At 35.2% G+C, this 23,008-nt stretch overlaps 1 protein-coding gene across 1 annotated transcript; it reads left to right on the forward strand.

The window, feature by feature from the left end:
- Window positions 1–6,268: 6,268 nt before the first annotated feature.
- LOC131078871 (ammonium transporter 2 member 5-like) lies at window positions 6,269–20,922 on the forward strand. Its single transcript, XM_058016699.1, has 4 exons — window positions 6,269–6,370; window positions 18,490–19,122; window positions 19,822–20,107; window positions 20,375–20,922. Exons 1-4 carry the CDS (start codon window positions 6,269–6,271, stop codon window positions 20,920–20,922), a joined length of 1,569 nt encoding a protein of 522 aa, XP_057872682.1.
- The last annotated feature ends 2,086 nt before the right edge of the window (window positions 20,923–23,008 follow it).

Raw genomic sequence — 23,008 nt, forward strand, 5'->3', positions numbered from 1 at the left:
CTGGAGAATATATTGTTATTATGTTGGTTTTGCTCTAGGTTCATTGAAAATTTGCATTGAGATATTGCATATTAGTTATTTCATATTGCTTAAATCATTTAGCTTAAATATTCATATATTACTTAAATCATGTTAGATTAATCTTGCATATCTAGCTTAAATCTTGCATCCATTTAGCTCATATTCATGCACATATAGATTAAAAAATCCTTCGTTTAGGTGTTGTCTAGTCATTGGATAGCTTAGCAATCTAAGAGCAATCTAAACTCACATCTACTAGAAGGCAATGGGTCGCTTTGTAATGGTTTATTATTCATTGATTATTGATTTACTAACCATGCATCTAATGACTTAATTGAAGTGTTGTGTATTCCAGATACAGATACAGGTCCACTTTTCACACACACAGTTAGGACCTACCTAGTTAAGGGATTTTGAACCTGCTGTAACTGTTAGGGAACAACAGATGAATGATATGCAAATAACACTTCCTACTTGCTTGTTCAGATCCACTTCAGCTCCAATCTGCTTCACTCTTGCAGACACACACCTCTGGTTCGGCTACACACTCTTTTATCAGATTATCGACACAATAAACTTCATCAAAACTGACCTAAATACACTTTACATCTTTGTCGGTTACAAAACCCTAGATACATCAGGATTCAAATGAATTTACATCATAGATCATCACAGATCATTATAAATCATCATACAAATTATTACAACAAATATCAAGATAGTTTCAGCCATTGACTAATCATAACACAACATCGCACATCGATCTGATAAGAAGTCAAACCCTTAAAACATTCTTCTATTCTCTTCATTGTTTCCCAAGAAATTCCATCCTTAATCGCACCAAAATAGTATTTTAATTTCTCACATGGGTTGTGACACGTCACCATTAAGTTATGATCATAATGAAATTCAACGCCAAACCATAAAGCATCACCGGTTAAGAGATCTTGTTACCGGTTATAAAACCCTGCTAAAACCCTATTGAAAATACAACAGCAAATCACAAACATGACTTCCGGTTATCAAAACATGATGTGGTTCTAGTCATAGACTCGTTACAATGATATAAACACATGTTTCAAACTGCAACACCTAATTCCTCATGAATATTCAGAACCAATTGCTTAAGTATAACACTGTTTCATGTTTACCGGTTAAAGTCCTATTTGCCAGGTTTTCTGTCAGCTGCACAATTCATCTCACTAGCTTAATCCATTCCGATTAGGTTACACCAATAAACCTAGATGACAAGGTAATCAAGAATAAACAATTGCCATAGTTGCCATCAATGACAACACAAATAACTAATCACCAAGTCACCAACCAATATCTCAATCTATACCGGTCATACATCACCATGCCATCATTCTCCTTATCATATCAACTATATCATCACCAACAGTCCTTCAACCGATATGTCAACATCATCATCAATTATGCCAATCATGCCAACAAATATAAATGAATCATTGGTAGTAATAAAATCATAGGTAATGCAAGCAAAAATGGTATACAATTTATAAATGTTATAAGAAGATGTAATTCATTGATAGCTTACTCTTTGCAAAGAGTTGTTGTTGGATATAAGGTCTTATAGTGAGGTGATGGATTAATAAAGAAAGATATTGAAACCAAACTAGATAAAGTAATTACTTCAGTTTGATTTTGATTTAATGAATTATTCACAACCAATAGTTGTTTAGTATTAATGTCTAATAAGGGGGAATGTTGGAGAATATTACATTTGTTAGTTAGTTTAGATTAATAAATAAAATAATGTTAGTAAATTGATAGTTAGTTGTTAGTAGTTATTCTTGTACAGGTAGGTTTTGAAAGGTTTGTACAACAAATGTAAGGCTACAAAAAGACTATTATGTAGCAATGTAAGATCACCCATTCAAATTGCAATTGAATTAATTGATTTTCAAATTTTGTTTTGGATTTTCTCTTTTATGCTCTCATATTTATTCCTTTCTTCCTCTAAGGTCACCTTACTGCTCAGGGCCCCTCAACATTCAAAGTATCCCATCTAATGATTTTTTCAACTAGAACATTAGGAGCCTCCCAACCTCTTCTATCCTTATCCTCTAAGGGTTAACCCCTAGCCCTCACATCCGCCTCAACAAACGTCTTGCACCAATAGTAAAAAATATATGTCACCTATTAGAGTCATTGGTAGTAACATAACACTCAGAGTTGACCAATTATAATTGGCTATGGATTGGACCTCTATGTGAAGTGTTGGAAGTATGTGTTGCTATGGTTGTCATTGATGTCAAACTTATTGTTTTGGATTAGTCTGGAATGTTTGTGGTGCAGAGTTATCTTGCTATGTTGATGTTGCAGTTGTTCTATTGGTTGTTCCAAAAGTGTTCAGGTCTGAAAAGTGTTGTTGATGTTGTTTATTATGGTTATCTTTGTTGGATATAGTTTTGGTATCATGGATATGATAGTTCTATGGTCCGGAAATATCTTTGTGTTCTCCGGGTGTTGTGGCATTATTTGTTGTTGGTCATGATATTCTATGTTAGACCTATCCTTGGGTCCAGATATGATTTGTGGGAGATTGTTTGATGTGTTATGGGTCTCACCGTAGCATGTGGAGATCCAGATTTAAGTCATTTGCATTGGAAAGTATGTTTTGACCATTAATTGCTTATATGGATGTGCATAACATATGGAGATGTTGTTGGTTATGTTCTGGTGATTGTGGATTGGTGAATTGATCTTTGGAAGATGTGTTTTGGTTCCCTCTTTCTCCTAGAGTGGATCGACATGTGTTTTTTTTGGTTTGGGAAGTATATTTTGGTTCAAGTCGACTTGATTCAAGATTTGATGATCTATCTTGTATATAAGGATGAGTGTGATTGAGTTGTGTGTGGAAAAATGATGATGAGCCGGGGAGTGTAGATGTATGATGTGAAGATAGTTAGTCAGGTTTGATGAAGAGTAGTGAAGAAGAGTTATGTTTGAATGATATGCAAGCTATGATGAGACTATGATAGAGATTTGAGAGAGAGTGTTGGTAGTTGAGGTCTGAGTTGTGTGTGTTGATGTTGGTCACTTGATGTAGAGTTCAAGGACAACTTCATGATCAAGAGATCCTTCTTTCCACATCATTTTTGTATCTTGACCTATTGCAGTTAACTTCAGGTTTGCAAGTCCTCTTAAATGTATCTTGTCCCATGAGTAGTTAGCCTTGGTTTGCAAGTCCAGATTAGTGAGCACTTTTTGTAATCTGATATACATAGTGGATATATTTTTGTGGTCAGGTGCTCACCATGGTTTTTCCCTATTTGGGTTTTCCATGTAGAAAATATTGGTGTTCATGTGTTGAATGTGTGTTGTATTTTAATTGTTTATGTGTTGTATTAATTTTGGTTTTAGACTGATTCATCCCCCCCTCTTAGTCCTACCTTGGGTTCAACAATTGGTATCAGAGCAAGGTTCCTCTTGAGTAAGCTTAACTGTTTGAGGTAGATCTGGTATGGTGTAGGATGTGCACTATAAAGTTCCGATCTTTGATGGTACAAATTTTTCATACTGGAAGGAGAGAATGAAGTCGCATTTGGAGATATTGCAGAACAGAATTTGGGAAATCATTCAGACCATATACACACCTCTGTAGGGTGGTGCTCAGACTTTGAATAAGATAAAGTTGAAGGAAAATAATGCAAAAGATGGAGCTATAATCTTCAGTTGTATAAGTGATTTAATGTTTGGAAGGGTAAAAGGATTGAAGGAAGCTAAAGTTGTGTGGAACAAGTTGTGTTTGCAATATGAAGGAGATCCAAAGACAAAGTAGGCTAGACTAACGAATCTGAAGCAAATGTATGAACTTATTTGATAATGTTGGAAGATGAAAGTGTTGAGAACTATATTCATAGAGTGATTGATCTTGTTGATGACATTAGAGCTATTGGTGGACATTTTGAGGAATGTGATATTGTGCATAAGATCTTGTTGACTTTGCCTAAATCCTACAAGCCACAAAGATTTGTGTTATACAAGAGAGAAATGATTTGAGTAATTATACTATTGATCAACTTATTGGTACTTTAGCAACTTTTGAGATTTCAGAAATGGAGGAAGAGAAAAGAGAAAAGAAAGAAGCAACATTTAATGTTTCAAGACATGATGATCCAGAATGCAGTGGAGATCTAGATGAAGCTGAAGAAAAATTTGTGAGAAGAATACAACAAGGCACTATAAAATACAAAGGTAAGTTACCTTTGAAATGCTTTCCTTGTTGTGGAATTGGACATTATACTATAAATTGCACTTATAGTGAAGACTAGATAAGAGATTGGATGATGATGAGAAGAAAACTAAGTTTAGAAGACATAGCTTCAACATAAGAGAGAAGAAGGGCTTATGTTAGATATTGAGGAGAATACAACTAAAGATGAAGTTGATGATGAATCGAATGAAGAATCCCCATTTCTAGCAATTGAAGAGAAGGATGATTCCTTGAAGGAACCGAAGGAAGAGATAATAGTCAAGACTGCATTGTTGTTAGGAATCCCACAGATACTGAGAGGGGGGGGTGAATCAGTATCTAACCGGTGAGTAGAATTTCTTGAATTAAAACATGCAGAACATATTATAACAGTGTACCGGTATGCAAGAAATAATGCAATAAACAGAATCAAGAACATCCACATGAAAAGCACACCATAACACAAGGTTTTAACGAGGAAACCCGGTGTGGGAAAAACCTCGGTGGGATTTGTGACCCACAATATTCACTCACTGGCCAATAAGAGAATATTACTTACAATAGGGGCCTGCACATGCAGGAAGGCCAACTGCCTAGAGCTCACTGCTCAATGGGAAGTCTCACTAACTTACAATGAGGATTATACAAATCCAATATCTTATACTACTTTACAATAGCATCTATAATGCCTGGTCCAGTACCGATTGCTGCTCTACTTCTTACATAAACCCTTAGCCTATATTTCGCATAATAGGTCTGCCTAATATTTTTCCTTAATGCTTCCTCACTCATACCAAATGTCTACAATGATATCTTTTATATATAAGAGTCATTTTACAATTTGCCAAGTCGGCTTACAAAGTTTTCAATAATAAACAAAATATAATATAACAAAATCATGTCAGCCTCTCTGCCGGTATACTTCTTTTCTTTGTGTCGGTGCCAGTGTCCTAAGTGTTGGTGTAGAGTGTGATTTGCTGATGCCGGTATAATGCTTTTGTCGGTGCCATAGGATTGCAAGGTTGCCATCAATGACAAAACCTTCAATCACATACAATGTCTCATTGGAGTGTGCATATGCCAACAATTGCATGCTAAGATAGAACCGAATACATGGATTATAGACTGCAAATGTTCAAATCATATGACCAGTGATAAAGACAAGTTTATTAATCTCAAGAACTATGATGGAGGATCAGTGAAGTTTGCAGGAGAAGATGGTGTAGCTATTCAAGGTATTGGAAGTGTTTCTATTGAAGGTAAGCATAAAGCTGATGATGTTTAAATTACGTTGAATGATTAAGACAGTTTTTTAGTGAGTTCTAGAAGGAGTTAGAACGAGTGGAAATGTATATTACATCAAAAATGGAAAAGAGAATAAATGTTTGCTAACACAAAAGATTGATATATTGTTCTAGCAGTTCCATAGGAGGCAAGTGATCTGAAAGAGAGCAGAGAGAAGAGGAAGACTCAACAAAAGTTTTTTCCAAGTACGTTCAGAAGAATTATTCAAAAAATTGGATAATTAGAGACAAGATAAAAGATGTTCAAATGAGGAGGAAGATTGCAGAAGCTCAAGATCAAGTCAATTACTATTTTTATCCATGACTGAGCCAAAGACTTATGAAAAAGCAAGCAAATATGAAAGTTGGGTAAACTCAATGGAAGAAGAACTAAATAAGATTAAGAAGAACAAGACTAGGGAGCTAGTACCTAGATTGGTGGACAAGAATGTAATAGGAACTAAGTGGGTATTCAGAAATAAGCTAAATGAACAAGGACAAGTGACAAGGAATAAAGCAAGATTGGTATGTAAAGGATATTCTCAGGTGGAAGGTATAGACTTTGAATAAACTTTTGCTCTGGTAGCAAGGATGGAAGCTATTCATATATTTCTTGCATTTTCTGCTTATAAGAACTTTAGAGTTTATTAGATGGATATCAAATCAACATTTTTTTAATGGAAATTTAGAAGAAAAAGTTTACTTTGAGCAGCCAGATGGTTTCAAACTGACAGAAGATCCGAAGATGGTGTGTAGACTTAAGAAAGAAATTTATGGACTTAAACAGGGACCTAGGGCCTGGTATGCAAAATTGGACATGTATTATTTCAATAGAATTTCAGGAAAGGTATGACAGACAATAATCTATATGTCAAGATTGATGGAGATAAGTTGTTGATTGTTATAGTTTATATTGATGACATTATATTTGGAGGAAATGATAGCTTATGTAAAGAGTTTGCTAAAGAGATGTAAAAATAATTTGAGATGTCAATAATTAGTGATTTATCTTTCTTTGTTGGGTTGCAAGTTATTCAATAAAAAAATTGAATTTTTCTCTTAGAGCAAGTCTATGAAGGAAATGTTGAAGAAATTTGGTTTTGATGAATGAAAACTGATTACAACTCCTTTAATCATTGGATGCAAGTTGAGAAAATATGATGAGTCTCCAGAAGTTGAATAGAAGAAGTATAGGTTAATAATTGGTGCATTGTTGTATTTGACTGTGTCCAGACCAGATATCATGCAGGCTGTAGCTAGATTTTAGGAAAATCTGAAGGTGACATATGAGCAAGCTGTAAAATTTTGTTTTAGATATTTGAAAGGTACTGTGGATTTTGGACTTTGGTACAAACAAGGTGGAGACATGTGAGAATCCCCAAGTTGAAATGCCCAAAGTTCTCCTCAAAATCTGAATCATCAACATAGGAAGAATCAACCTTATCAATAGGACCAAAATCTGAAAAAGAGTACAATCGAGATGCATGATCAACCACCCAGTCGCAATGATAGCTCCACTCTCCAAGTCTCTAATGATAATTGAATTAGGTGTAAACTCCACAGTTTTCCCAGTTGCCCCATGGGTGATTTGATAGATGGAAAGAAGATTATTTTTCAAGTGGGGTACACACAACACATCATTGAAGGAGTTATCCCCAATGGCAATAGATCCTTTCCCAATCACATCCATATATGTATGATTGCCCATCAAAATCTGTGGCATGTGGCAAGGCTCAAATGTAGAAAACATAGACTGCGAAGATGCCATATGATGAGAAGCCCCTGAATCATGACTTGTAGTAGCACAAAGAGCTTGTCCCTTTCCTTTATTTGTCCCAAAAGAGTGATCCTTTCTTTTATCCTTGGAAGAAGAAGCCGATGTAGACATTCTAGAAGGTAGGTTGATTCTATTCTTCTCAAGAAGATTCTTCAACTCATCAATATCCTTCTTATAACAATGATGTTCATCATGTCTTGACTTCTTGCAATATCCACAAAAAAGATTGTCCTTATATGATTTCCTCTTGGGTGAGAATGGTGAATCACCTTGTTGTGGAGAGGAAGATTGTGCTCCATCTTGATGTGGTTTTGACTTAGGTTGCTTTTGATTCTTGCATTTTCCTTGATTACTTTGATTCCCTTTATTAGCCACCAAAGCTTGTGACTTTGAAGATTTGAGAATCCCCATCGTGGTCAACTTAGATTGCTCAAGTGTCAACATCTCCGTGAATGAATCAAATGAGAGAGAAGTGTATGAGGAACCTTGAGCTAACCTATGGGTGTGAAAGCTAGATACAAAGGCTGCATACTCTAAAGGAAGCTTGTCCAACAAGTTATAAACCAATTGAGCATCCTTTTTGTCAATTCCACAATCCTTTAGCTTTTCTCTTAACTCAGTTGCTTTTGTGACATAATCTTGGATTGTATCAAAATCCATGGGATCTAAAGTTGTGAGTTCACTATCAAGCTTGTAGCCCTTAATCTCATCAACTTGACCATACAATTTCTTAAAAATATCCCAAGCCTCTTTAATTGTTGTACACTTATCAATGTGAAAAATAAGGTCATCTGATACATACTTTCTAAGAGTTCCAAGTGCCATAGCATTCTTAGTAAGCCATTCAATTTGAGCATTAGGATCAGCCTTAGGATCAGATGGTGCTATAATAGTTTCATTTACATAATGAATGAGTCATTTTTCCATTAGTTTACTCCATGCCTTAATTTTCCATGATGCATAATTATGAGGAGTTAAAAGTGGAAATTTAGGAGAACCCATAGCACCAAAATGAAAAAAACACAAGATAGAGATAGGCACAATCACACAAGATACCCCCCCAAAATACTCAATCAAGAAATCCCCCCAAAATGGTGATTTTGGCACTTTATACTTAGTGCGTATACAATGGGCCACTTGCAAAACAAGTCAAAGTGGACTTCTGATTTCAATTTACAACTTCTCAAAATTTGATCTAAGAGACTTCAACAAATACTGCTAGTGATCTAAACTGAGATCTAAGCAAAATGCAAGTACCAAATATGCCAAAAATGGTCAAATACTGAAAGTACAATTTCTACTTAAAATTACTACAAACAGATGGTAGATTATGAAAGTAGATGAAAAAATATGCACTTTAAAAAAAAACGGCACCTAAAAAGGAGTCCATATGAGCCCAAATGAAGCCTCCAAAGTTGTAAAAATCGGGATTTCATGATTTCCGAAAAACCTTTATCTAAAAATAAGAAAAATCCTGCACCATTGTATAGATCACGAAATTCTACCCCAAAACAAAAAATATTGCTCGAAAAAACAAGTCTGGATGAGTGAGATATCGCTATTTGAAAATTCCCTACAAAATTATAATTTCTGGAAAATTTCCGCCGCAACATCAAACTTCAAATGCCTCTAGATTTGGCCTCCAAAGTCCGATTTGGATGAAACAAAAGGCAAAACTGACTTTCTTGGACCTCCTCAATCCAATGATGACCTCAGATTTGACCCATCAAGCTTCAATAATAACCTGCAATAGAAAACTCCAAAATACACAACCCCAAATAACATCAAATTTCTCTCAATTAGCAAACCAATGACACTCTATACCATGTGAGATTTTGCCAAGATCTAGAGGCAATGGAAAGCACAAATAGAGAAAACAAAATAGATGATAGAAATAAACTATATTCTATCAAGATGAAAATACTGGTCAACTGGATCATCAAGCGATACATACAACAAATATGAACCTGCTTATATAGGCAAGGCTAATGGATATGTGAGCACAAAAAACATGACATGTGACTCAATAAGAAACAAGGGTAGGTAGGAAATAGGTGTGGGTAGGTAGGAGAAACAATATAATATTTCACATGAGGTGGATCACCCACTGAATGTGGAGTGTAACAACAAGATCACACCATAAAAGGTGGAATTTCTCCTACACACACTATCCCAATGTGGCACAAACAACCAAGTGTCTCATACCCAAACTACTATGAAATACATTTCCTAAGTAAACTTAAGTAAGGTGTAATAATATCCATGATGAATAATTATTTACACCAACAAAATCCTATACCCATGCAGATTGGGCTGGAAGTGTTGATGGCTGCAAGAGTACTAGTGGTGGTGCATTCTGTTTAGGGGATTGTAGACACATAAATCTATCCACTTAATTAAATGAATATTTAGTATTTATTTGATTATTTAACCATTAGTCAACAATTAATTAAATTGATATTTAATTAATTCATCTTAAACCTCTTCTCCTATTAATTAAATAAATTATTCAATTTATTTAAATTAATTCACTAAACCATACTCTAGCCAATTAACTAAATGAATAAAGCATATTTGTTTAATTTAACCCCTTTCCTCATTTAAATAAATAAGTAAATATTTATTTAAAATCTCTAAACTCCCCCCCACTTGCATTCTCCTACAAATGCAAGTTGCAACAATAAATAGATTTTATTTCTAAATAAAATCCTATTTTCTCTCACCCACCAAACCCACTTGCCTCCTAAACCCCTTTTAGATTCTTCTAATCTATTCCAAATATCCTAATCCCCCTCCCTAATTATTGTCACATTCCTAAGCAAAGAGAAGTCACCTCTCAAAACCTCCAAAGTCTTTGAAATGCATTAAAGGCTTTGCTTCTTCAACAAGTTAACCCCCAAAGTCTTCTAAACCATTTATGGCTCTTACATAACCATTGATGGTTAAACTCAACTCACCCACATGGTTAGAGGGTTTTCCTCTAACTCAACCCTCATTTAACTCATGGGTCTCTTCAAGCATTCATTTCTTTGACCATGGTTATCTCCATTAACTCTTGCACAAGAGTTTATCCATTGGATAAAAACTTTATTCACTAACTCAAGCCTAACCAAACCCTCCTAGGGTAACCTCCATGTCATCTCAAGCATTTAATGCTTCTTCCCTCTCCTCTCAAGCCATCTCATGTTGACATTTGTCATCATGGGATTGGGTTGAAACCCATCACATGGATCATAAACCCGTCAATCCTGGCCCTTGTTAAGATTATTCAATCTTGACCATCCATTGCCCTATTTTCCCTATAAATAGAGCTCTTGTTCTTCATTTTCAGAAGGAGAAATCTTTGCACATGAAACTTATAGTCATTTTAAAGAGAGCATTTAGAAGTATTTGCATTGTTACTATACTAATATTTATATAAACTAATTAGGTTCTTTCTCATAGTAAATCTTACACACTTGCAAAAACCTGAGAGCTACACTCATGTAGGACTTGGAGAGGAGAGGAACAAGGGATATGTTGAGATGTGATGAGATGTGATATGTTTGTTAGAAAAGTTTCATTGAGATATTTAGTAGTATTTATAGCATTTCTAATAGAGAGGTATTGTTTTGCAATTTGATCAAGTTTTGGTTGCAGGCTGAGCTTTTGTCAAGTATTGCCACCAATGACAAAGGGGGAGATTGTTGGAAGTATGTGTTGTTGTGGTTGTCATTGATGTCAAACTTGTTGTTCCAAACTGGTCTGGAATGTTTCTGGTGCATAGTTATCTTGCTATGTTGATGTTGCAATTGTTTTGGAAGTGTCCAGGTCCGAAAAGTGTTGCTGATGTTGTTTATTATGGTTATATTTGTTGGATATAGTCTTGGTATCATGGATATGATAGTTATATAGTTCAGAAATATCTTTGTGTACTCCAAGTGTTGTGGTATTGTTCGTTGTTGGTCATGATATTCTATGTCAGACCTATCCTTAAGTCCAGATATGATTTGTGGGAATTTGTTTGATGTGTTATGGGTCTCACCGTATCATGTGGAGATCTTGATTTAAGTCATTTGCATTGGAGAGTATGTTTTGACCGTTAATTGCTTATATGGATATCTAGCATGTGGATATCTCGTTGGTTATGTTATGGTGATTGCGGATTGGTGAATTGATCTTTGAAAGATGTGTTATGGTCCCCTCTTTCTCCTTGAGTTGATCAACGTGTGTGTTTTTGGTCAGAGACGTATATTTTGGTTCAGGCTAACTTGATTCAAGCTTTGATGAGCTATCTTGTATATAAGGCTAAGTGTGATTAAGTTGCATGTGTAAAAATGATGATAAGGAGTGGAGTGTAGATGTATCATGTGAGGATAGTCAGTGAGGTTTGGTGAAGAGTAGTGAAGAAGAGTTGTGTTCAAATGATATGCAAGTTGTGTTGAGACTGTGATAGAGATTTGAGACAAAGTGTTGGTAGCTAAGGTCTAAGTTGTGTGTGTTGATGTTGGTCACTTGATGCAGAGTTCAAAAATAGCTTCATGATCAAGATATCCATCTTTTCATATCATATTTGTATCTTGCCTTATTGCAGTTAGCCTCAGGTTTGCGAGTCCTCTTAAATTGTACCTCGCCCTATGAGCAGTTAGTCTTGGTTTGCAAGTCTAGAGCAGTGAACTCTTTTTGTAATTTGATATACCTAGTGGATATATTTTTGTGGGCAGGTGCTCACCGTGGTTTTTCTCTATTCGAGTTTTCCACATAGAAAATCATGGTGTTCATGTGTTGAATGTGTGTTTTTGTTTAATTGTTTATGTGTTGTATTAATTTATGTTTTGTACTAATTCACCCCCCCTCTCTCAATCTTACCTTGGGTTCGACATGAAGGCCACGTGATTCTTTATCATGTTTTAACATGTTTATAGGTGGACCACTAAAGGGGTCATATGGTTTTTGAGGTGGATTTTACCTCTTGTTTTGAGATACCACAATGGAATTCTCACTGTATCTTCCCTATAACTTGGCACCTTTGGATAATATAGTTGTATCATTATTTGCATGTAACAAAGTATTTTTAGATTGAAGACATAAAATGAAATGTTGGAAGCAGATACATTGTAATCTCATAAACTTTAAAATAATACATGCTTGGTCCCTCTTCTTGATGGAGTGTTTTCCTACAAAGGTTTCTCCATGTATATCTTGTGTTGCAATTTTTGTGTTATTCTTGTTGTTGCTATATTTTGGTGGAATTATATTCTTTTCTTTGATATTTTATGTTCATCGAAGTTAGTTTTATTAAGTATGCCAATGAAGATGTATATCTCTATTTATTATCCATATTAAGGCAACTTAATTTTTATATTTGTATATGATCATAGATTTTTAGAGCATGCACTGATATAAGATTTGTATCTCAAAAAATCTATTATTGGGTTAGATATTATTATATTATTTCAATAGATTTCTCCTCTTCTCTCAATATTCTCTTGCCTAGTTTATACTTCCATTTGTACTAAAGTTTAATGGCTTGAGCATACTTATTTATTCTGGGATAATGAATTGCTATAGAGGAGAGAGCCCAATAGTGTTGCATGGTCCTATAGTTGGTTTATAAATTGAGAAAGTGGGACCTAACACTAATTACATAGAAAATTAAAAAAAATATTTAAAATATTGATATGCACTTTTTAGTTATTTAATTAGAAACTAAATTGTTTAAGGTTCATTTTTTTTTTATCAAAATGGATGCAATTATTGTTTATATTTAAAATGTTTAGTAAATAAAATATTTTTTATTAAGATAGGTGGAAAATAATTTACAAAAATAAATTTTGGTTTCAATTTTGTGATATGACATAAGTTGCACGCATCGTTTCTCTACAAAATGTGACATGGCATATGGTAATAACAAATGCATGTATAATATAGTTCATTTATTATCACAAATACATAAGAAATTTCTACTCATATAATAAGAATATATTACATATAGTTTCAAAGAGTTTCAAATTGACCATATCCATCCATTCATTCCTCTATCTTAGATGCTTAAATCCTAGCTTCATGACATTAGCCAACAAAACGATGCAATAGAGTTGAATGACATCAAATAAAATGAAAGTGCATAGTTTGATATCAATAATTTTATTAGATTCACATGACTATAAATACACCCTTCTCTCAATTGGATTTTTCAAACAACCCAATTTGAAAATTTTCTGCAAGCCACTATATATACTTTTTCCAATTTGCTATCTACCACATGTAATTAACTATAAGTTTAGATTATATTTGTCATAGTTAGTTATTTTGTAAGTTAACATTATACTTGTAATTCATTTTCTAATTCACAATTTTAATTCCTTATAAATGATATATTTACTATAAGTTTATTTTATATTTCTATATCTACATTTGATGGGATTCTAATTGAAATTAACATTTTAGTAAGTGTATACTATTTTATGGGTTTTTTTTTCATAATAGTTTTTGTTCTAATTAGATAAAATCGAGATAGGCCTAAACATTTACATAATAAAAATTATTTTAAGACCAGAGGTCTCATGAGAAGTGTGAGCACCTAGCCAATAGATGAGCTAACAAAAAAGAACTAAAAACAATTGACAACCAAAAACAACAAAAAAAAGACACTAAACTAAGCTAAAAATCAAAGTCCACCAAAAAACCAACATTCCCGATAAAAGACATGAATAGATGGTCTACCTGGTGGGGGTTTTTTTGCTTGCTAGTCCTGGAAAAACACTTCCACTTTCTTAGAAAAAGATAGTCTTTTGCTTGATCCTCTACTTGATGAGATAGTAGGGGAATTCGAAGTAGCCTTGACCATGAAGTAGTAGGTTTTGAAGCATTAGCAAATGTCACATCCAACTAGCGCTTCCTCTTTGCATGTCTTTTATTAATCTCTTCATGGATAGCTTATAGAGAGGCTAGAATTTTTCTCACCATTTTGTTGTTGAGAACCACCATTTCATCCAGTTTCCTCTTGAAGTTCTCTTGGTTTCCCTGAAGCTCTATGATAACCCTGGTCGTCTCTTTCATGTCCTCCCTCTTGTCCACTTTTTCATCGAGAGCTTTATTTCCTCCTCCAGATTATCCCATTTCTTAAGCATCTTTGCTAGATCATTAGCTTCCAACTAGACCCTTTCATATTTTTCCTCCATCATGCAACTTGAAGCTCTAGCATCAGCCTCTGTCAATGCTGCCAGCCTATTGATTTTCTTCTTAAGAGCAATATTAAATTGGCTAAGAAGCTAGCGAATGATGGCATTCTTCCTACCACTAGTAGATAAACAACAATAAATGACTTTAAAAACTACTAAAAATTGTATATAAATGACCAAACTTGATCACGTGACTAGTGGTAGTTTATTGCCGATCATTTATAACACGACCAAATTTATGACTAAACCATTTTTAGTCATTGTAATCATTAATTGATGTCAATTAGTATATATATATATATATATATATACACATCATTTAAAAAAAATAAAATTATAAACTTATTATAAACAAACTAAAATGATTTTTATATAAAAATATATATATTTATATTTATATATCACAAATATAAAAAACAAATTTAATATAAACAATTTTTTTTTAAAGAACTATTAAAAAAAAACAAAGGGCATGTGGCCCCCCCTTGCATGGGAGGTCGCAGACCCAAGCCCGCGACACTGCACGTAAGGTGGGGTTGCAACCCATGGGGACTGTGACACCCCCTTACATTGGGGGTTGCAGCTCTCAAAGCTGCAACACCCCATGTATGGGGGTGTCACAGACCCATGGGGAATGCAACATCCACTTACATGGGGAGTCGCAACTCTATAGAGTTGCGACAACCCATATAACGTGTTGTAGCCCCTCTGCCTAAACAAAAAAACCAATATATATCAAAAAAAATTCTGTAAACAATAAAATGGAGATTTTAATCTCCCACATATCATATGGTCGCTAGTCCTTCCAAACCTGCACCTGCAAACAAAAGAAAAATTACATTAGATCTAGGGTTTTATTGAGAAAACAAGAGAGAAAGAAAAAAAAATCTCAAAAGAAAATTGGTGCAAACCCAAAACAAATAAAATGGAGATTTTGATCTCCCAAAAATGCATATGGCCACCACTCCTTCCCAACCTAGAAATCTGCAAACGATATAAGAGAAAAATTACATCAGATCTAGGGTTTTAAAAATACAAGAACTCATTGGGTGAAATGTTTGATCTCCATAACTTATTTGATGAAGCCAAAGCACTTTTGACAAACTTGCAACAATGGATTTCATGGAGGAGTCTAGGGTTAGAAAGCTTGAGGATACGTTCAAATGAGAGAATAGGGTCACTTTCCATCATAATAGACGTTAGGGTTTTCCATTGAAGACCTATAAAGATCCAATGATATAGATTAAAACAATATTTAATGGAGGAGATTCTTTGCACAACCCATTAGGGTTGTGTTTGGAAGTTTTTCTTATGGGAATTAAAATAATTGATTATGATTAGCATCATGGTGAGGAACCATGATGCTAAGTACACACACACACACCAAGTGTGTGTGTGTGTGTGTGTGTGTGTGTGTGTGTGTGTGTGTGTAACTGTTGTCCAGGCATAAATTTGATGTTTTAGTTGTGTATTTTATCCAATGATCAAATGAGTCATTTTTATTTGTGTGACTAATTATTTAGTTGTGTTTTCTTACTAGATGACCAAATTAGTTATTTATAGATGTTTGGAAGTTTTTCTAATGAGAATTATTTAAATAATTAATTATGATCAACATCATGGTGAGGGACCCTGATGCTAGGTACAACACACACAAACACACACACACACACACATATCGGTGTGTGTGTGTGTGTGTGTGTGTGTGTGTGTGTGTGTGTGTGTGTGTAAAACTGTTGTCCAAGCATAAATTTGATGTTTAGTTGTGTATTTTATCCAAAGACCAAATTAGTCATTTTTATTTGTGTGACTAATTATTTAGTTGTGTTTTCTTACTAGATGACCAAATTAGTCATTTATAGATGTGTTGCAAAAAATGACTAGAATTTGGTCATTTTTACTTGTTGTGACTAAAAGTTTCTTACTTGGTCATTTATTTGCCATATTTCTACTAGTGTATTATAGGCACCACAAAGCTCATTCACCTTCTTTTTAATGTATGATAAATCCCATTTATGGGGGAATTGATAGGGGAGGGAGGAGGGGAACCCAAAGAAGGTGCATAAAAATTCACATTAGGGTTGTGTAGGGTCAACTTAGAGTTCATGGACCAAGAAGAAGCCAAGTCCTCAAAAGCAGATTCCTCCTCGTCTGGCTCTTCGACAATCATTTCTTTAGGAAGAGAGGTAGGGTCATTCTTCTTTTTGGTAGAATAATTGGGATTAACACGGGTAGGTATTCTTTTAGGCTTAGGTTTAGTAATTGTATTAGGGTTGCTCTTGCAAACAGTGATTCAAGAAAGCTCCATGACCAGGGTGGGGTTAAGGAGGAGACTAGAGGGGTTAATGGAGGGCCCACTAGTAAGGGTTGAATCCAAATAGAAATTATAAATCCTCAGGATTAATCCTTGATGTGGGAGAACATTCTTGGATTTAGCCGCAACAAAAGACTGGGATCTATGGAAGAAAAAATCTAGTAGGAGAAGTTCATTTTCACATCATATCTGAGATGATTCAGCATAGAGAATAACTAGGAGTGGAAGTGTTTGAATATGCCATCCATGGTAATGTACTTCATAAGAAGCAACAATGCCTCCTTCCAAACACTAGGGAGATCCTCCATATTAAAACCATTTCACAGACGAGCAACTTTTTCACTGGACTCTAGAAACCTCTTGAATTCAGCCTTGTAGTATCCCTTAGATATTTTGGGGAAGGTCGCACCTTCCACAATGAGACTAGTAGTAGCAACAATAGACTCTATTGACACAATAAAAGCCACACCTCGAATACTAACTTTGCCCTCATCCCAAGATTGAGCAAACTACTCCAAGAGAGAAGGGTCAAAACCCTTCATATCCTCAACATAGGACACAAGGTTACCTTTTACAACCTCAGGTCAAAGATCACAATTCTTCTTGAATCTATCACAATTATCTGGCTCCGTTTGGATGAGATCACCCCCCATACTTAGTTCATTAATAGGGAAACTAATAACAGTGGTTGAGAAAGGGTTGTGAAAACTAGTTATAGCAAAAGGATGACAAATAGTGGTATTGAGAGAGTTGTAGCAAGACTTCCATCGAGCTTATGACTTTGTTAGGGGATTTAACAATGATGGGAGTCTACCACATTCAAGTCCTCAATGACCCCAACAGGGGTAATAGATTTTGACCCAATCCTCGATTCTCTATTTGATGGCTTATAATTGTCTACTATCTTGTCCCCTGCAGGTAGGATCAACTGAGTCTCTTTGGGGGCTTAACTTGGTTAAAAGAGCTATCAGAAACATCCACAACGATATTTCCTTCACTAACAATGACTCTATAATTGGATTCATATATGATATGTATGAAAAGAAGAAAACTTACATCTTTCCACTATCAAATGATCTATGAACAAACATTATCACTCATACTATGTGATTAGAACTCCTCTATGACATACTAGACTTTCTCCCTTATGTGATTGAGCCTCCCCTATTCTTGTATTTACAGTACGTTGGGACTTCCTCTAAACTTTTCAAATATTGGGTGTGGATGGGCAACTTTAGGTTCTTTGTTCTTTGTGGAGTCGGTCTTTTCTGTTGGTTGTGGGCTGCTATGCTGTTATGGTCAGTTTGTATTGTATTCCTCTTGACACTCTGTTGACTATCTAATTCTTGTTTCCTTTTATGTATTTTTTTCAATTAAAAAAAAAAAGTCAAAAATCTACGTAGGTACGCAACTTGGGCTTTCAATTAGTTGTCATACGACGAACAAATTCAAAAGAAGTGGTAGCAGTATCAACAGAAGAATATAGATAATATGCGAATGAAACTCGGGCACGATTCTCAACAACAATCCAGTTTATCCCAAACGACGAAATAACAACTTACGTTACGAGGAAAGGCAAGGCTTCAACATTTTCGATCTGACAAGGGAAAAACATAGAAACCTTCACAACATGTTGCTACGCCTCTCTACTTAAAGTCCCCACATAGAGAGCTGTACATTGTGTAAATGTGAGTAATTTGAAGAGAAAGTAGAATTTTGTAAACTGTGCGATTCGATCTGAAGACCAAGTTTTTGCAGAAATGAGTGCTGTTCCAGGAAAATCAGATTGGCTGAACAGTGGAGACAACGCATGGCAAATGACTGCGGCAACGATCGTTGGAATGCAATCGGTTCCGGGGCTGGTCATTCTGTATGGGAGCGTAGTGAAGAAGAAGTGGGCAATCAATTCTGCATTTATGGCACTTTATGGTTTTGCAATGGTGCTGGTTTTGTGGATACTTTTTGCTTATGATCTTTCCTTCAATCCCAATACGAAAAATGTTCTTATTCCTGAGTTTTGGGGGAGGCCAGAGTTTTTGGCAATGGGGCAAAAAGAGCTTCTTGGGCAGTGGGAACCCGCTGGTTTGCCCAGTGCTACGAATGTGTTTTTTCAGTTTGTGTTTGCGGCAATCACGCTCATTCTCATTGCTGGATCGCTTTTGGGCAGGATGAATTTCCAGGCGTGGATGTTGTTCGTGCCCCTCTGGCTCACTTTTTCTTATTCCATTGGGGCATATGCCCTTTGGACTGGAATTTTTCACAGCAAGTTTATAGCAGTTGATTTTGCTGGTGGTTACGTTATACATCTTTCTTCTGGCATTGCAGGGTTTACGGCTGCCTACTGGGTGAGTAGTTTTGAATCGTTGATGTATTTCTCAAACCTAAGAATTGACTCTTGAGTCTTAACCATATATAGAGATTTAATGTTTTTGATCGTACTTAGTGGCTCAATGGTAGAATGGTTCCTTGTGGTTGTAGGTTAAAATCTTATTTGAGATGATGTTTTTTTGTACTACCAAATTTTAATGGCTTCATAATGTCAGGTCTTCATTCTTTATCTGTTTCACATATATACCTCTTCATCCATTCTATATATAGTGCCTTCATTGTTTTATAGTGGTTCAGTGGTAAAGCAATCAATTGTCAATGATTGAACATAGAGTCAAATCTTATTTGAGAACCTTTTTGACACTAACACAGCCGCATAGTTTCAGGTCTGCTTTTTCCACTCATTCTAATAGAATTGTACATCCATGACTAATCCCATAATCTTTTAGATTCAACAAGATTTGATCCTCTTTATGAAACTTCACTAATGAACCATAGATCAATTAACAAAAATATCAAATTTGAAAATAAGTGTCAAGCTTTTAAAGATGACATTGTGATACATCCTTAGTTTAATGCTTTCAAAGATGCCATTGTGACGCATTCTTAGTTTAATGGTTCACCTTTGAGATCAAATGTTACATAGTGGAAGCATTTTTCCCTAAATACTATGAATGGTGTAAGCATCAAATATTTAATCTTATGGATTATTACAGGTCGGCCCGAGGTTGACTAAGGATCGAGAGAAGTTCCCCATCAACAATGTGCTCCTGATGTTGGCAGGAGCAGGTATGCTGTGGTTGGGATGGTCAGGCTTCAATGGAGGAGCCCCCCTTGCTGTAAATCAGATTGCTTCTTTGGCAGTCATCAACACACATATATGCACGGCCACTAGTCTCATCACCTGGATGTGCCTCGATATGATTGTATTTGGGAAGCCTTCAGTCATCGGTGCCGTACAAGGAATGATCACTGGTCTTGTGTGCATTACTCCTGGAGCAGGTTACACTCTCCACTCTTCTCTTCACTCTCTCTTTCTTCTTCACACATACCCAACACACAAAAATAAGGTTAGGCCTAGGTGATTTCATTGTTTTGTGTGGATTTCTCTTTTGTTTTTTTGGGTGGCTTCTCAACACCACCCATTTGATCTTGAAACTTAATTCCAAAGGTAACATCCATCAAAATTATGATTTGATGTATCAACTTATAATTCTAATACAATGTCATTTCATTAGAAAAACTAATGTGTGAGACAAACGATTGCAGGAGTTGTACAAGCATGGGCGGCCATGGTGATGGGATTACTTTCAGGCAGCATTCCATGGATGACAATGATGATACTTCACAAGCGCTTCTGTTTTCTCTGCGAGGTGGACGATACGTTGGGCATTCTCCACACTCATGGTGTGGCAGGGCTTCTTGGGGGCATTCTTTCTGGCATCTTTGCCCACCCTACATTGTGTGAGATTTTCTTCACAGTCGATCCAAAACCAATTGGATTACTCTACGGATCAAGCCACTATGAGAACCAAAATGGCCGTTGGCACCGTTCGGGTGCCAAACAATTGGGTATACAGATCTTAGCTGCATTGTTTATCATAGTTCTGAACATTGTGGTGACGAGCATCATATGCTTAGTGATCCAGGTCATCGTTCCTCTGCGCATGTCAGATGAGGTACTAGAAATTGGAGATGATGCAGCTCAAGGCGAAGAGGCCTACGCTATCTTGGATGATTGTGGAGCCCTTAAAACTAGCATGTTTGAATTTGAGGACATTCCCTCCAAATCTCAGGCTACTCCTAAGATGTTTTAATCCAAATTGCCTTTCCAATTCAAACATAATAAAATGCCCACATTTTACGGATTTGGCCCTACAAATATGAGGAAATATGAGGACATATATCTACTTGAGGTGAGGTTTTTTTTGTTGATTTGGGTTTGTATCAAAGTAGAGGAAAATAGGGAACGGCTTAAATCGTATACATTAAGTTAACATTTCTATGCTTAAAAGTGTTAAACATTCAGAATTGACTGACATTTTCTAGGCTTAATATCTTGCTTAATGTGTGTGGTCACACTAAGAGTACACTTCTAAATTTAAAAGTGTTAAACACTCGAAATTGACTAACATCCTCTAGACTTAATATGTTGCTTAGTGTGTGTGGTTTAAGGCTGGCCGGAAAATAGTGGTTTCAATATTGAATTTAAAATAAAAAAAAATAGTATTTAGACATGTAGTGTCGCGATTTAAGCACTTCATTGGTCAAGCGGCCACCAAGGTTCAAATCCCTGCTGGGCCATTGTGCTTGCATGACCATTGTGCTCTCGGATTTGAACAAGTGAAGTGTGGGGATGAGGTCCCCCATTTGTGGCCTCACCGGTTCATAGCTCTGGGTCAAAGGCGTTTACGTGGAGTCGGGGGGCGTGTCGTGCCAGCGTCACCGGTCATGTTAAAAAAAGTTTACCAGGCATAGTTTTTAATATTAATATATATATATTGAAAAGTAATATTTTATATCAACTATAATATTATTAATTCAATGGAAAAGTAGTAATGTTATTTCATCTATTATCTTTCTTCAAGAAAATCATTTGTCTTTGTCTTAAGATATTAACAAGGAAGGTGTATATTATTGTTTTTCTCTTTCTAAATAAATTGATCATCATGTATGGAGAGACAACCTATTGTAGATTGCATTAACTCCTTGGTTTATGAAGAATGAATGGTCTATTTAAGGGGCTCTTCATGAATTGGTAATGGATTCTTTTAGATGAAGAAAGGTAAATCTCTTGGTCTAAATGGTTTCTAAATTTTTCCATGAATAATGAGACATTTTAAAGAATGATCTTTTAGATGTTGTGCATGAATCTAATACTAATAAAAATATTATTGAGGCAATCAATTTTACTCTCCTAACCTTTATTTTGAAAAAAAGAAGAGGCTAAGTCTTTTCACTTGTTACACCCTGTTGCTCTTTATAATGTCTCTTATAAGATGATCAATAAATTCATTATTGATTATGTAAAATGGATCTTGAAATTTTTAGTATGGCTTGAGAAGGGGGTTTTGTGAAGGGGTTGTCAAATTATTGATGGTATCGTTATAGCCTTGAAAAAAATTATTTTTTATAATATGTTCTTGACTTGCAATCTATATATTTATCCATTTTTACTAAAAAATAAACATGAGATAATATACATTATATATATAAATATATTGAAATTAAAAAATATTTTTTAAAAAAATTGATATTATTTAAAGTGTTGATTAATGACTATCTCGTAGATAGTTTCATAGCTATTAATCTTATATTTTTGCATATTATTGTTAGTTAATTATGAAATTATTTTAATTTTTTAATTATTTAATATTTTAGTCAAGTTAATTTGTTAAGGACCTTTAAGTTTTAAATTTTTATTATTTTAGCATTGTAATAATTATAGTTTAATTATTTAGTAAAAGTATTGAGGAAGAATTGAAGGGGCTTAATGAGAAGATTGACTAGGGAGAGGACAAGGAGAAATCCATTAAGACTATGGAGGAGATTCAGAGCATCTAGGTGTCCCTCAAAAGAAAAATGAAGGATGTGATTGTGCAAAGTAATGAAATGCTTAATAAGAATCTAGAAACCCTTCGAGCTATCCAAGATGAGATTGAGAAGAATCAGGCTTAGAAGAAGAGGTAGTTGGACTCTTCCCCTACTATAGGGTTGGAGGCGTCAGTTTCCTAGGTGATTACGACTCCGGAGTCGCCTGCTCTCTCGTCTAGCAAAGGATCCAACAAATGACTCCTTTTCTAAGAAGGTGAAGGCTTTGTGTTGGGACATGAAGTTTGAGAAGACCCCTCCAGGTAGGACATCGATTTGTTCCTTTGCTGGGGGTGGGTTGATGAGTTTTGT

The sequence above is a fragment of the Cryptomeria japonica genome, chromosome 2 (genome assembly GCF_030272615.1).
Source record: "Cryptomeria japonica chromosome 2, Sugi_1.0, whole genome shotgun sequence".
In the NCBI taxonomy this organism is placed as follows: Eukaryota; Viridiplantae; Streptophyta; class Pinopsida; order Cupressales; family Cupressaceae; genus Cryptomeria; species Cryptomeria japonica.